General features: G+C 45.5%; 1 protein-coding gene across 5 annotated transcripts in view; it reads right to left on the bottom strand.

Annotated features, from left to right (window-relative positions):
* The window catches only part of MBOAT1 (membrane bound O-acyltransferase domain containing 1), a 103862-nt gene extending 100648 nt beyond the window's left edge, over positions 1–3214 (bottom strand). Inside the window, exon 1 of one of the 5 annotated variants that reach the window (XM_045057066.1) lies at positions 2813–3168. In XM_045057066.1, the coding sequence (XP_044913001.1) occupies positions 2813–3166 (354 nt within the window). In that variant the 5' untranslated portion in view covers positions 3167–3168. Of the gene's footprint in view, positions 1–2812 lie in introns of all 5 variants that reach the window. The other 4 variants (XM_045057064.1, XM_023253625.2, XM_023253624.2 and 1 more) reach the window with 4 other exon arrangements.
* Between the last annotated feature and the right edge of the window lie 11539 nt (positions 3215–14753).

Here is a 14753-nt window from a genome sequence, read left to right as displayed (position 1 = left end):
GTGGAGGGAAGGAAGGCTGAGGCTCTCTCTCTCTCTCTGCTTCCGCCTGCGGGGGTGGATACAGCTCTCACTGGGCAACAGTAACAACACATCCTCCCCCTTCCCCTTCTCCTTCTGCATCCAGGTCTTAGTACCTGAACCTCCGCCAGTGGGTCCCTTAATGCTGCCCACATCCCTCCATGTAGTTCATTAAAGTGTCTCCACTGCAACCCACTGAGTTGAGTTTCCTGCCAGGACCCTGTGTGAATGAAGGACCTTCCTGATGTAGAGCATTTTATATCTGCATAAACTTTCTCCACTCTAAAATGCAGATTTTTTTTTTTTAAAGAGAGAGAGAGAGCACAAGCAGGAGAGAAGGGCAGAGAGAGAGAGAGAGAGAAAGAGAGAGAATCCTAAACAGGCTCCATTCTCAGCAGAGAGCCCAACACGTGGGGCTCAATCCCACGGGCCTGACATCATGACCTGAGCTGATCTCAAGAGTCACACAGTCAACTGACTGAGCCCCGCCCCGGGTGCCCCCAGAATGCAGAACATACTGCCATTTCCCCTTTTACCCATGGGGCCATTTGGAGCTCTAGGAGGCTGAATGCCAGCCAGCGGTCACAGAAGCACTCACAAAAGAAGTCTGCTGGCAGAGTAGGTCAAGTCTGACATCTAAGACCTTAAAAAGGCCTTGAAAGGGTGAGGGAGAGGGGTGCCCGGGTGGCTCAGTCGGTTAAGGCCCGGACTTCAGCTCAGGTCATGATCTCACAGTCCGTGAGTTCGAGCCCCGCGTCGGGCTCAGTGCTGACAGCTCAGGGCCTGGAGCCTGCTTCGGGTTCTGTGTGTGTGTCTCACTCTCTGCCTCTCTCTCTCTCTCTCAATCTCTCTCTTAAAAATAAATAAAAAATAAACGTTAGAAAGTGTGAGGGAGAAAAACACATCAAGCTTCCAAATTCTCAAGCCACAACTTAGCCTCAAACCACATTATTTATGGTTTGTGATTTTCATCAGGCCTTAAATAAGTGAGCTGGGGCATTGCCCTATATGTACTTCTTCCAGCAAGAATCACTCAGATGTGACCCTGCTGGAAGGTGGCAGGGCCATCCAAAGAACAAAGACATCATGGGGCGGTGGGGAGGGGGGGAAGGAGGGGAGGGGTCCTTCCTTGCCCATGGCCCACTTTTCTTTTTCAGTTTATCCCAGAAATCCCCTTCTCCCAGCCTTAAACATCCTTAAGCCTCTTTTATTCTTGTTTATAAATTAAAAACAGGGTTCCTCTGACAAACCCAGGAGGCTGGGGATGGAGGCAGATGAGTTAAAAAGCACCTAATATCGTACCAGCACCTCTCAGTCGTAACTTGTCAGGGTTCCTTAACTATCCCTTTCCATACGAAAATGCTCCCCAGATTCCTCTCTCTAGCAATGCCAAATAACTTAAAACAGAAAATGCAACTAAAATAAATTCTGATGGGGGTTGGGGCTGGGGCTGAAGGGTAAGTAGAAAACACATTCTGCTTAAGGAAAGTCAGCTATGAGTTATATAGCAGTTTCAGGGCAAAAGAATCTGTTAGTATCTCTGCCTTGCCTAAGTCCCTGGGACTCTCCCATCTTCATTACAAATCGAAGACTGATTTACAAAAGCACAAGTTAGCATCTAATACCGCCCCGATTTGTTAACTTTCTGGATTTTGCAACTGATGAGAAGGCAAATGGCCACAGGAGGTGGAGCTCTGAATCAGATCTTTGGAGGCAGCCAGGTAGAAGGGTGGCTCAGTAAACAGTATGTGAATAAGGCAAATGTCCAGGTCTCACTTCCTCATTGCAGAAGGAATGTGAGTGGAGAGGGCAGCAGGTATACTCCCGTTTGAAGAAGAAAAAAAAAAAAAAAGAAGGGAAAAAAAAAAAAGATCAATAGTGAAAAGCAGAGGAAGAAACCTGGGGCCAACCTCAGTATGAAACTAAACCGAGGTGAATGGGCGGCCCCCCAACACACTTCATTCCACTTAAATCAACATATATTTACTGACTCTCCACGAAAGACACAGCAGATCTAGCCTGCAGCACCTGCAGATACAAGAAAATGAGTAAGGCAGCCTCAACCCTCAGGCAGATTTCCTACCAGGAATTATATTGTTCTTTATTGCCATTTTCAGTTTTAACGGTAGCAGACAGTTCCTGGACAGTCCAAGTAACTTCTCTGAGCCTCTCTTCTCCCACTATCCTAACTCACTCGGGAGCCTAGAACCTCAAGAATGAACCCATTGGATAAACTGGAGCCCCTTGGGAAACCATGGCAACCTTGTGTAACTCCTCCCTTTCCGACGGACATCACACCTGGCACAAAATAACTGTCCCTCTGATCAGGCAAGTCTCACCACCCAAGTCTAAAACCCAGGTGTCTGTTCAAGCAACAGGCTGCAGAAACAGACCAATCCGGCTTATCTTTTAAGGACAGAAATCTAAATTAAAAATAATCAAGCTTCGACTACACGGATGGGAAAAAAAAACAAAACAAACACCTGATTCATTTATCAGAATACCTTAGAACTTCGTGACAGGAAACGAGGCAACCCAAAACCTCAAGAAGAAAAAATATATGTAGCATTTGAACCCGCCTTTCAGGGTATACCGATTTTTTTCCCACTTCGAGGACAAAAACGTTGTCAGTAAAAAAGCCCACCTGTCGAGTCTGTGGCTGTGAAATCTGCTATAGGGGCTGGGGGGTGGGGGGGAGGACCGTCGGTGGCTAACGCGTGCCCGCAGCCCGCACCCCCCGCGGTGGCCGGGGAGGAGGGTCCCTCGCTGCGCCCACGCCCCGGCCGCCCGTTACCTGGTCCAGCGGGATGCCCAGGAGCTCGCTGAGCGGGTGCAGGCAGGTGGAGCCCGTGGTGCGGTACGAGAGGCTGGACGGCGGCTCCGCTGCCATCCTGCATCTTCGGGAGGCGGCTGCCCCGGCCCCAGCCCGCGCCACCCCGCTCCGCGTCCCGCAGCCCGAGCGCTCGCGGGCCGCTGCCCCAGGCGCGCGCGCGCACGGCCGCCTCGCCCGCGGGGACCGAGCCACCAGGCCGGGGGCCGCGCGAACTCCCGGGGCGCAACCTCGGCGTTGGCGCGGCGGCCCCGGGGCGCGGTGGGAGGGCCGCGCCGGGCGCGCTCCGCTTCCCGCTGCCCTCCTCTCGGCGCTCATTGGCCCGGCCGCCCGGGACGGCCCCGGGAGGAGGGAGGGACGGAGGGAAAGTGGGGAAGCGGAGCGCGGCCCCGAGCGCCGCCCGGCCCGCCCACCGGGCCAGAGCCCGGGCCGACCCGGGCGAGGGAGAGCGACGCCGGCGGGCGCCGCCGCCCTGCCCTGCGGCCGCTGGCGGGCTGCCCCGGGGGCGGGAGGCGCCCGTCCGCTTCCTTCTCCCGAGCTCGCCGGCCTGCCTCCCCGCGCCCCGCAGAGATCTCCATCCCGGCCACCCGGGCGGGCGCCTCTCCCCGGGGAGCGCCCCGCGCCCCACCCTGTTTTGGTCTCGCTGCAGTCTCGGCTTCCTCCCCGCCCCCCTCCCAGTCCGCGCGCTGGCTAACATTTCCTGCGCTTTCCTTTGGAGCCTTCTCGCTCCCAGTCCTTGCTGCAAAGGGTTAATCTGCTAGGGGCTGGAGGCCCAAGGAGACACCACCCCCCGCCCCCGCCCCCCACCGGGCTGCAAACCAGCGCCCCGGAACCCAGGCTCCCTCTCTTCGCGTTCCCCTGCGCGAGACCCCGAGCCGTGTCACATCAGCAAATGGAGGGATCCTTTCCCCCCCATCCCTTTGGCTTGGGAATTCTTTTACCTCTGTAAGAAGCGGTGCTTCTGTTACGTTAGTGCATTCTGATACACGTTTTCACGCACGTGTTCTCAAAAAGGAGACACTTCGTCTCTGTCCCCAGAGGGAGCCAAAGGTATCACGGGCACTCAGAGAATGGTTTCAGTTGATTAATCGGTTTGGAGAGTCCGGAAAGCCTTGAACTGCTGTATGCCAGCTGATGAAGCAAGCTTTACAGGAAAGCAGCGCTCTGAGCTGATGGGCATAATAAATCCAGGGAAAAGGGAGCTGATGCGGACCCCCAGGATACACGGGGAAACCAAGCCCAAACTTTTGCATCAGCAGTTTACCTGGGAGTTGTTACTGAGCCAAGGAGAATCCAAACGGGCGGGCAGGGACGTTCAGGCAGACGTAATATTGTTGTCAATGTGGCCTCCATCTTCAAATCCACCCGCAGGCCTGCCTGACAGACACTGGTAACAACTTCTCCCCAGCTCAGCCCTCACGCTTGCGTTCTCCAGGGGTTTAATCACCAAAGAGCCGCCCCAAACTTTGTAATGCCAGGCCAGAGTTTCTCAACCTATGATCCCCCATTCAGGGGTGGGGAAAAAAAAAAAAAGTCTCTACCTCCACTCCCCTGCCCCACGGAGATGTTATAGGAGGTCACTAACAGCAGATGACAACCTCTGCTTTATTCACACCACACCCACATTCACACTCACAGAGGCACTAGACTAGACAGGTTCAACGGATATCACACGGTTCTGGAAACTGACCAGAACTGAAGCTGTGTTCCTCTTACCCAGAGCAGGATGACAGCCTAAGGGAGGTGGTTGAGGGGAGAAGGGGCGTGGAAGCCTGTTTAAAAAATAAAAATAAAGTAAAATCAATAAAATCAATACTTAGATGTGAACTCCCAGGAAGGAAAAGGAGGCCAGTTTGGGTGGTATTTATGAAGCGAGTACTCAGACCACTCATAATCTTCTACGAACAAATCCATGCTCCTCAAGTTCAGAAAATGGGTCTTTGCATTGGCTTAGATTTAAAAAGAAAAGAGTAGGGGCGCCGGGGTGGCTCAGTCGGTTAAGCGGCCGACTTTGGCTCAGGTCATGATCTCACAGTCCGTGAGTTTGAGCCCCACGTTGGGCTCTGTGCCGACAGCTCAGAGCCTGGAGCCTGCTTCGGATTCTGTGTCTCCGTTTCTCTGCCCCTCCCCCGCTCACACTCTGTCTGTCTCTCTCAAAAATAAATAAAATTTAAAAATTTTAATAAAAAATTAAAATAAAATGACAAGAGTAGCCATCTACAGATTTTCTTCTGCTCAGCAAAACACAGGTTATAATCTAGTCTAAAATTTTCCCTTAAAAATGCAGTAACTATGCTCAGATCTTGAAAACAAAATGTTACAGGACTTAAATCTTAACAGTTCTATTCTAGTGATATTGTAGTACAATTAATGCGAAAAGAACGATCAGGTGCAATATCAAGAGAATGGAATAGCTCCATGATTGATTAATCAAACAGGCTACCAAAGAATGGACTATAATTCTAAGACGTATGAGAGATTCACCATAGACACGTCAATCCCCTTTCCTTCCCATTTATCTCTGTTCACATCCTCTGTCAACTGTAGATTTGTAATAATTATTATTTGATATATTAGCTACAACTTTACAAAAGTTGTTTCATTTATCAGTGACAATAGCCCATGTGGCAGTTACTATAATCAATATTTTACAGAGGAGAAAACTGGAGTTTATTTTTCTTTAATATTTATTTTTTGGGAGAGAGAGAGAGAGAGAGTGTGAGCAGGGGAGGGGCAGAGAGAGAGGGAGAACCAGAATCCAAAGCAGGCTCCAGCCTCCGAGCTGTCAGCACAGAGCCCAATGTGGGGCTTGAATTCATGGGCTGAGAGATCACGATCTGAGTCAACGTCAGACACTTAACTGACAGAGCCACCCAGGTGCCCCGAGAAAACTGGAGTTTAGAAAGTTAGGCATCATCGTTGTGTTAAGGGAGGTTAAGCCAAAAAAAAAAAAAAAATATGTCTATCTGATCCAGAACCTGGGCTTTCAGTCATTATCCACATTGCCTTCTCTAAAACAAAGCATTTCTCTATCAAGAGGCCCGCCCACACACGTGACACGGGCCTGTCATTCCTGTGGACAGAAATTACGTTTACTGTTCAAAAATGAGATGGCAGGGGTGGTGCTACAGGCAGTCAGCCTTGCCTGTGTTCTGTCTGCAGAAGAATGAGTCTTGATGTCGAGATCACTTGTTTAATCTCCCATACAGAGCCATGCTCAAATTGTGAAGGCCAGACAAAAAGACCTGGAAATCTTTCTGGCATGTTTCAGGAAGGCAGCATGATACTATGGACTGATAGAAACTCAAGACCAGTCACATGAGTGGCCAGAACCAACCAATGCTTCTCAAACAACAAAACTGAATTCAAACAGTCCTCATGGGGCACCTGGGTGGCTCAGTCAGTTAAGCATCCACTCTTGATTTCAGCTAGGGTCATGATCTCATGGTTCATGAGTTCAAGCTCTACATCAGGCTCTGCACTGACAGCACAGAGCCTACTTGGGATTCTCTCTCTCCCTCTCTCTCTCTCTCTGCCCCTCCCCCTGCTCTCTCTCTCTCTCTCTCTCTCTCCCTCGAAATAAATAAATAAAACTTAAAAAAAAAAAAGAAATTAGTCACTGATAACTGAATGCAGAAATAAAGCCTGCTGACAAAACTCCATCAGCTAAAAATACTCAGAACGATATTTATAAACATGATTTTGTACAACTTCTAAATGTCAGGACTGGAGCCTAAAACCTAGAGGAGGCACAGATTAATTAACAAACTAATTAACTCTTCTCAGCTGAAGCTTCCCTTTTACGAGCTGACATTTTATTTTTAACTTTAGTCTTTTGGGAATGAGAGCTTCCCCAAATGCATCCCTGCATAGTTAAGTGGACTCAGTGATCACAACTGAATTTTTATTGGTGAGTCGGGCATTACGGTGAATAAGAACCCATTCCAAAATGCAGCAATGTCTCTGAGTCCACTGACGCCATCAAGGGTTTGTCCTTGCCCTACATTATACCCAAAGAAGTAAACTTTCTCAATTATTGTGTCTACTTTCTAGTTTTTCAGTCTTCTCTTCTGCTCTCATATTCCGGTTGTCGCTGCCTCAACCTGCCATTTTGATTCTCCTGTGATCTTGTGAACTCCATAGATTGCCTTCACAAGGCTTTGGCTGAGTGCCAAAGGTGTTCTTGAAGAAGTGAAGTATTTCAATTTTAAGCAAACCCATACTGTCTATCTTGGATATTCAAAGTCTTCCCCCCCCCCCCCTATTTCCTGCTTCTTTGGCTATGTTCCAAATACTCCTGCCAAAGAAGTGTTCTAAGAATAATAAAGTGTGATTGAAGACAATACTTGAGGCTATCTGGTTATGGTAATGCTGTCAGGATTCTCTGGTTGGCTGCAGTAATAAATACATACATACATACATACATAAATACATAAATGAATAAATAAATAAATAAATAAATAAATAAATAAATAAATAAATGCCAGGTAGGACCTAGCCCAATGGCTGGAGCCCTTGGGTGTGCTGAGATGCTTGGCTCCCACTCTTTCCATCCCCCACCTCAGCCTCACTGTGAGTGTCGCTGCTAAGGCTACTGCCATCTCAGGCCTCAGCGAACTCCACAGCATTAACCCAGTCCTTCTGTTCATCTTGGAGACCATTTGGAATCTCCCTCAACTCTTGAATTTTTCACCTTCCTCTTCCCCTTTCTGTTCTGTGCCTGGCCCAATGATAGTGCCAAGCGTAACCGTATTTTGGAATGAGTGGATAGATGGTTCCCTGGCAGTCAGTGCAGCCAGCGGGACTCATGACTATCTCTTTTCTTCCAGTTGAAGTCCTCATGACCCAGCTTGTTGTTTGGAGCCTCTGAAGCCTTTGGTCAGCACATTAGGCTGGCCAGCCCTAAATGCTGACAGTACAGTGAAATTTGTTATTTATAGAACCGAAGTAGGTATTTGCCCCTGTCCCCCTAGTTCTATTCCTGTACTCCTAATGTGCCATTTCTGCAACTTTATTTCTAAACATTTTCCCATCATTATTGGTCACTTCTCGCAGAATAGCCTGTAAAACAAGCTTAGATTTTCGCAAAAATATACTAGTAGGCCATCAAGTCAAACGTCAGTCTCCAAGAAAGGGACACCAAGCTTAGTTGACCACAGGATATCTTTTGTGTACAAGATGCAATCTTCCATATTAGCACTCCCCAGATTCACGTGGGAAACAGCGCTTTCTCTTGTGAAGACTGATTCAACATTCAGCAACTATTTATTAAGGAGCCATTATTTATAAAGCACTATTCTAGGTGCCTGGAATACACATCAACTACACACAGACAAAAATCACTCCCCCCGATAGAGCTTACGTTCTAGCAGGGGAAGACATAAAAAATAGTTAAAAAATAATATGAATATGCCAGAAGATGATGCGTACATAGAATAAGAGTACAGCAGGGTAAACAGAGTCTATACATTGACGTATTTAATGGGGTGGTCAGGTAGGCCACGTTGAGAAAGTCACATTTGAACAAAGATTTGAAGGAATCTAAGGATTTCTGGGCACAGAACATTCCAGAAAGAGGAACTGTCTAGAGCAAAGACACTAAGATACGAATAGGCCTTGCAGGGTGGAGAAACATCAGGCTGGCCAGGAACTCTGGAGCAGAGTGAGTGAAAGGAGAGAGAGAAAGGAGATGGGCCAGCACAGCGTGGACAACAGGCTATGGGGACCTTGGAGGCCATTATCACAACTTCTGCTGTTTCTTTGTTCCAATGGGGAGCCATTGCAGGGATTTGAGCAGAGGAGTGTCTATAGTCTTTAAATAACCATTCCTGGGGTGCCTGGGTGGCTCAGTCAATTGAGCATCCAACTTTGTCTCAGGTCACGATCTCACGATTCGTGAGTTGGAGCCCCGCGTCGGGCCCTGTGCTGACAGCTCAGAGCCTGGAGTTTTGGATTCTGTGTCTCCCTCCCTCTCTCTCTCTGTTGCTCCCCGGTTCGCTGTCTCTCAAAAAATGAGTGAACCCTACTCATTTAAAAAAAAATTTAAATAACCATTCCCTTTTCCCCCTCCCTCTAGCCCTTGGTAACCACCCTACTTTCTATTTCTGTGAATTTGACTGCTTTAGGTATCTCCTACGAGTGCAATCACACCATGTTTGTCTTTTGGTTACTGGCTTATTTCACATGGCATAATGTCCTCAACATTCATGCATGTAATAGCATGTGACAAGATTTCCTTCCTTCTTAAGGCTGAACAATATTCTATTGTATGTAAAGACCACATTTTTCTTTTCATCCATAAGTGGACACCTGTTTCCTTTGCTATCGTGAATAGCGCTGCTGTGGAAGTGGGCCTGCAAATACTCTTTGAGATCCTACTTTCAATTCTTTAGTGTATATACCCAGAAGTAGAGTTGCTGGATCATGTAATAATTCTATGCTTAATTTTTTGAGGAACCATCATACTGTATTCCATAGTAGTTGGGCCACCTTACGTTCCCACCAACAATGCACAAGGCTTCCACTTTCTACACGTCCTCGCCAACACTTGTTACTTTCTGTAGGGTTTTTTTTTTAATGTTTTTATTTAGTTTTGAGAGAATGCAAGTTCGGGAGGGGCACGGGGGGGGGGGCAGACAGAGGATCTGAACCAGGCTCTGTGCCAACAACGGTGAGCCTGATGTGGGGCTTGAATTCATGAACCACGAGATCATAACCTAAGGCCGAAGTCAGATGCTTAACCGACTGAGCCACCCAGGTGCCCCTGTAGTTGTTTTTTTTTTTTTTAACATTTATTTATTTTTGAGACAGAGAGAGACAGAGCATGAACGGAGGAGGGCCAGAGAGAGGGAGACACAGAATCCGAAACAGGCTCCAGGCTCTGAGCTGTCAGCACAGAGCCCGACGCGGGGCCCAAACCCACGGACTGCAAGATCATGAGCTGAGCCGAGGTCGGCTGCCCAACCGACTGAGCCACCCAGGTGCCCCTGTAGTTGTTTTTTTTTAATAGTAGTGATCCTAATGGGTATAAGATGATAGCTCGTTGTGGCCTTGATTTGCATTTCTCTGATGATGAGTGATGTTGAGCATCTTTTCATGTGGTTGTTGGCCATCTGTGTATCATCTTTACAGAAATGGCTGTTCAAGTCCTTTGCCCATTTTTAAGTCAGGTTATTTGCTTTTCTCATTGTTGAATTATAGGTGTTCTTTATCAACTCTGGATATTAACCCCTTCCTTTTCAGGTATATGATTTGCAGTTATTTTCTCCCATTCCATAGGTTGCTTTTTCACTCTGTCGATTGTGTCCTTTGATGCACATAAGTGTTTAAGTTTGATGTGGCTCCACTCATCTCTTTTTACTTTGTCGCATGCGCTTGGGGTGTTATATCCAAGAAATCATTGCCAAGTTCAATGTCATAAGTTTTTACCTTATGTCTCCTTCTAGGAGTTTTTCAGTTTTATGTTTCGGTCTGTAATTCATTTTGAATTAATTTTTGGTTATGGTGTCAGATAAGGGTCCAGTTTCATTCTTTTGCATGTGACTATCTAGTTTTCCCAACACCATTTGTTGAGGAGACTGCCATTTCCCCACTGAGTGGTCTTGACACCCATGTGGAAGATCATTTGATCATATATGCAAGGGTTCATCCAAATCCCTTTATTTTGAATGTAAAATACTGAATTTTCTCTTTGCTTACCAAGTTCTTTAAAATCTAGACCATAAAGGGGCTTAATTATTTTCCTACATAAAGATAGTTCTCTCTCTGAGATGAATTCTCCTGCCAGCTATGAAAATGTTATGTTCTTTCCCACTGTCACACTGCGTGAACCAGACTACCATCATCTTGGACAAATCTACCATGATGGCCTTTCTGTGACCTGAAAACTTCTTGAACACAGCCCCCCTCACCCCACATTCTTTCCTTTTGTTTAACCACATCCTTAAGCGCTCCCTAGGGGCAAAATGTCCTTCATCCACCTCAGAGATACACTATGATATGCACCTGTTCTCAAACATTCTCCTCCTGGATGCTCCCCGCATGTATTTCCAGCCTCTAGGGCTATAAAAGTAGGTCGAGCAGGGGTGGTCTTGCGAAGATCTACTCCTGTTGCACAGCCCAAGACATACTTCTGTCCATAAGTCCCCCTAAAATACCATTTCTCATAAAGCTGGACTTACTGACTTTGTCCTTCAGTCTTCCAGCTCCTTTGGAGGTCATTTTGCACATATCTCCTTTTCAGGGAACACACGCCTATTGATGGCAGGCAGGCCAGGTCTGAGGACCCGGGGGGGGGGGGGGTCCCATAGGACCAACCAAGAGGTCCTTGGCTTCGCACAGGATGGAAATCAAGCACGAGCCAGAAGGAGGCAAAAGAGTTTGTTGAAGGAATAGAGAGAATACAGGTACAAACAGAGTGGGAGACTCATAAAGGAAAGAAGGGAGTCTCATCTTTGTTTGGGGTCTGGGTGTTTTTCCTGAGGACAGTGATCTGGTGTCTGTATCACCTCAGGCATCCAGGAACCAGAGGCCCAGGGGGCCTTTGTCCTTGGAGCCAGGGTACCTTGGAGTGAAGGTGTCCAGTGTCAGTGGTCTAGAATATGCATATGATGGCTTCATCCAGTCATTCTCACCTGATCCTTCTTTAGATGTTATCTGTTTTAAAGAAATCATTAACTCCTTGCCCCTTATAAGGAGGACATACACTATTTGCATTATGAGGCATATTTAAAGTGGGGTAGGGGTACAGGTCCTAGCAAAAATGGAAGCAGAAAAAGGAGCCAAAAGCAGATTTTTACGGAGTCCTTCCGCTTCCTTGTGTCACTATGAACCCAATCTTCCTGGGCTGCAGTTTCCCTGTGTTTGGGGGGGGGGGCGGGGGGAGGGGGGGAGGAGGGAAATAAAACTGCCTGAAAACATGGTAGATTTCTAAAATTACATTTATAGAAAGATATATCAAATGTATAAATGTAATTATATATATATATATAATTTAAATAAAAATAGTCAAGTAAAGCAGGTATGCACGTTCCCTCAACCCATTTTAAGAAACAGAACATCAGGAATACCATCAACACTGCTCTTCAAATGGAGACGCAACCCCCCCACCCTTCGCCTTACCCCTCCATCCCCACTCAGGTACATAAGGAGTTTCTGGGGGTACTTAAGCACCTACCAGTTTCAGGAAGTCTATTTCTCGATACCCAAATCCCATATATACTCTTCCTAAAGCCAATTTGCCTGAGAACTCTTGAGTTCACAATAATCCTTCCACATGACCAGAGCACCCGTGGCAAATCTCATAGTGGACCACCGTCCAGGGGTGTGAACCCTCTCATTCCAGATAGCCAGGTCTCCTGAAGGATTAAGCAAGGTACTGTAAACCCACAGAGCTTGTGTTGTTTTCCATTTTGTACGTATTTCTGTTAAGAGTAAAGCATACATTTTAGAAATGAGTATTTTAGCTCCTGTGGAGATGTGCTGAAACCAGATCTATGACGGTAATAAGGAAGGGGAAGAAGCAATGATGATTTTTACCTCTTTCTTCCCTGACCCATTTTCAAAGAATGGGGAAAGGTCCTAGGAGGCCAAAACAAAGAGAACGTGGATGAGCAACATTCAACACTAAAAACTTGGGCTTTTTTTTTTCATATTTAAAAAATAAGCATTTATTTTCAGCTACTCTCAATATTCTCTCCTAGGCTGTGTCATTTGTTGGAAATAAAAACATGTGGATCAGCTGAAGAAGTAGAATGATTCTGATTCTTTTCAATGTAACTGGAATGTTTTCTAGGACTGCCAAAATTTTCAGGATAACTCTGGGAAAGATCCAAAGATAAAACTTTTATATAATTTTGTTCCATTTTGCTATGTGGTACTGAATGTAGTAATTAAAATCTATTTTAATGATTATATTATGAATTTCCTCATCTTATTTCATCCCATAAAATGCCTATAATTTTTTATCTCCTGGTTTTTTTTGTAGCAACCTTTACAGCCAACATAGGGCTCAAACTCACCACCCTGAGATCAAGGGTCACATAATCCACCGACTGAGCCCGGCAGGTGTTCCTCTATCTTCTATTCATAAAAATTTTTTAAATTTTTTAAAATATTTATTTATTTTTGAGAGAGAGACAGAGTGTGAGCAGGGGAGGAGCAGAGAGAGAGGGAGACCCAGAATCCGAAGCAGGCTCCAGGCTCTGAGCTGTCAGCACAGAGCCTGACGCGGGATTCTAACTCACGAACCGTGAGATCATGACCTGAGCTGAAGTCGGACGCTCAACTGACTGAGCCACCCAGGCGCCCCAATTAATAAAAATTTTTAAATAAATGAACTGGTAGTCCTACCAGCTCTTACCAGTATAAACCCTTGTCTTCACTAAAAGCATAGAAATAAGATCATGATTCTTATAAACAGATGTATTTCTAGGAAATTTTGCTTTTTATATTAAATGATTATCAATATTTATAACACACTTGAGTTTGATCAAGTGTATAGTAACAATTGTAAAACATAACTCCATCTAGAAGAATTTTTTATCTTAGAGCCTTATAATGTCAGGAAATTAGATGGATGTCAAGAATTACCTTTATATGCGTTTTGTTTGGGAAAATCTGAAAGGTAATCAGTAGAGGACTTTCATGCATACAAATGTATCAGGACAAAGGTTTGTGAAAGAAATAGAGGAGAAATAGGATTCAAAGAGACAAAAGGGAAGATTTACACCTTCTTTTAATGTTAAGAGCTTGTTCACGTGTGTTTGAAACCATTGGTTGGTGACAATATCAAATTATTACCATTTTATATTCCACTGAGTACTTTTAAAAGCAAGATATAGCAGTTTTATTTTAAAATGTCAATGTTTACCACATGCTCTTTGCAACTCTCTCAACTTATAATGGAAAAATTTTGATGTTCACTTTAAAATGTAGGAGTAAATGCATGGTTTTTCAAAATTCTTTTCGGAAAAAAGTGAACAAAATATTTGAAAGCCAATGCCTTAAGAAGCCCCGTGTGCCCCCTTCTCAGTGCATCACAAAGGTAACAATTATTTGAATTTTATTTGTTTTAGTTTTATAGCTTTATCTTTTTTAAAAAAAATTTTTTTAAGTTTATTTTTGAGAGAGAGAGAGACAGAGCACAAGCGGGGAAGGGACAGAGAGAGAGGGGGACACAGAATCCAAAGCAGGTTCCAGGCTCTGAGCTGTCAGCCCAGAGCCTGATGCAGGGTCTGAACTCACAGACTGCGAGATCATGACCTGAGCAGAAGTTGGACAATCAACCGACTGAGCCATCCAGACGCCCCTATAGCTTTATTTATGATTATTATTTTTTAATTTGAGTATAGTTGACACACACTTAGTTCCAGGGGTAAAACAGGTGATTCCACAACTCTGTATGTTTTCTGCTGCACTTGTAAATCTTTCTTCCTTCCTTCCTTCTTTCCTTCTCTCTTTTAAGTAGACTCCTCACTCAGCACAGAGCCCAATGCAGGGCTTGCACTCACAACCCTGAGATCAAGACCTGAGCTGAGATCAAGAGTCGGATGCTTAACCCACTGAGCCACCCAGGTGCAAATTTTCCTTTTTTACATTACCTGCCCTGTTTGCTGCAATTTACTCTTGGAATTGATTCCTCATCTGACAAATGGCAACCTTTTAAATTTTTATTATTAATTTGATTTATTTGTATGAAGATTCTTTTGAGTTTTCTATATAGATAATCACATCATCTTCCTAAAAAAGTTACAGTGTTTTCCTCCTTTCTTACTGTGCTATTTCTATTTTTTATTATCCTATTGAGCAGGCTAGAACATCCCAGTACCTGCATATGGAGTTTGATAAGACAAAGTCCTCCATGAAGTGCCTTTGGGGGGTAGTTAACACATCAAGATGACACAGT

Source organism: Felis catus, chromosome B2 (assembly GCF_018350175.1).
Source record: "Felis catus isolate Fca126 chromosome B2, F.catus_Fca126_mat1.0, whole genome shotgun sequence".
In the NCBI taxonomy this organism is placed as follows: Eukaryota; Metazoa; Chordata; class Mammalia; order Carnivora; family Felidae; genus Felis; species Felis catus.
The sequence above is the reverse complement of the archived record's forward strand: the minus strand, read 5'-3'. Positions and strand labels throughout refer to the sequence as shown.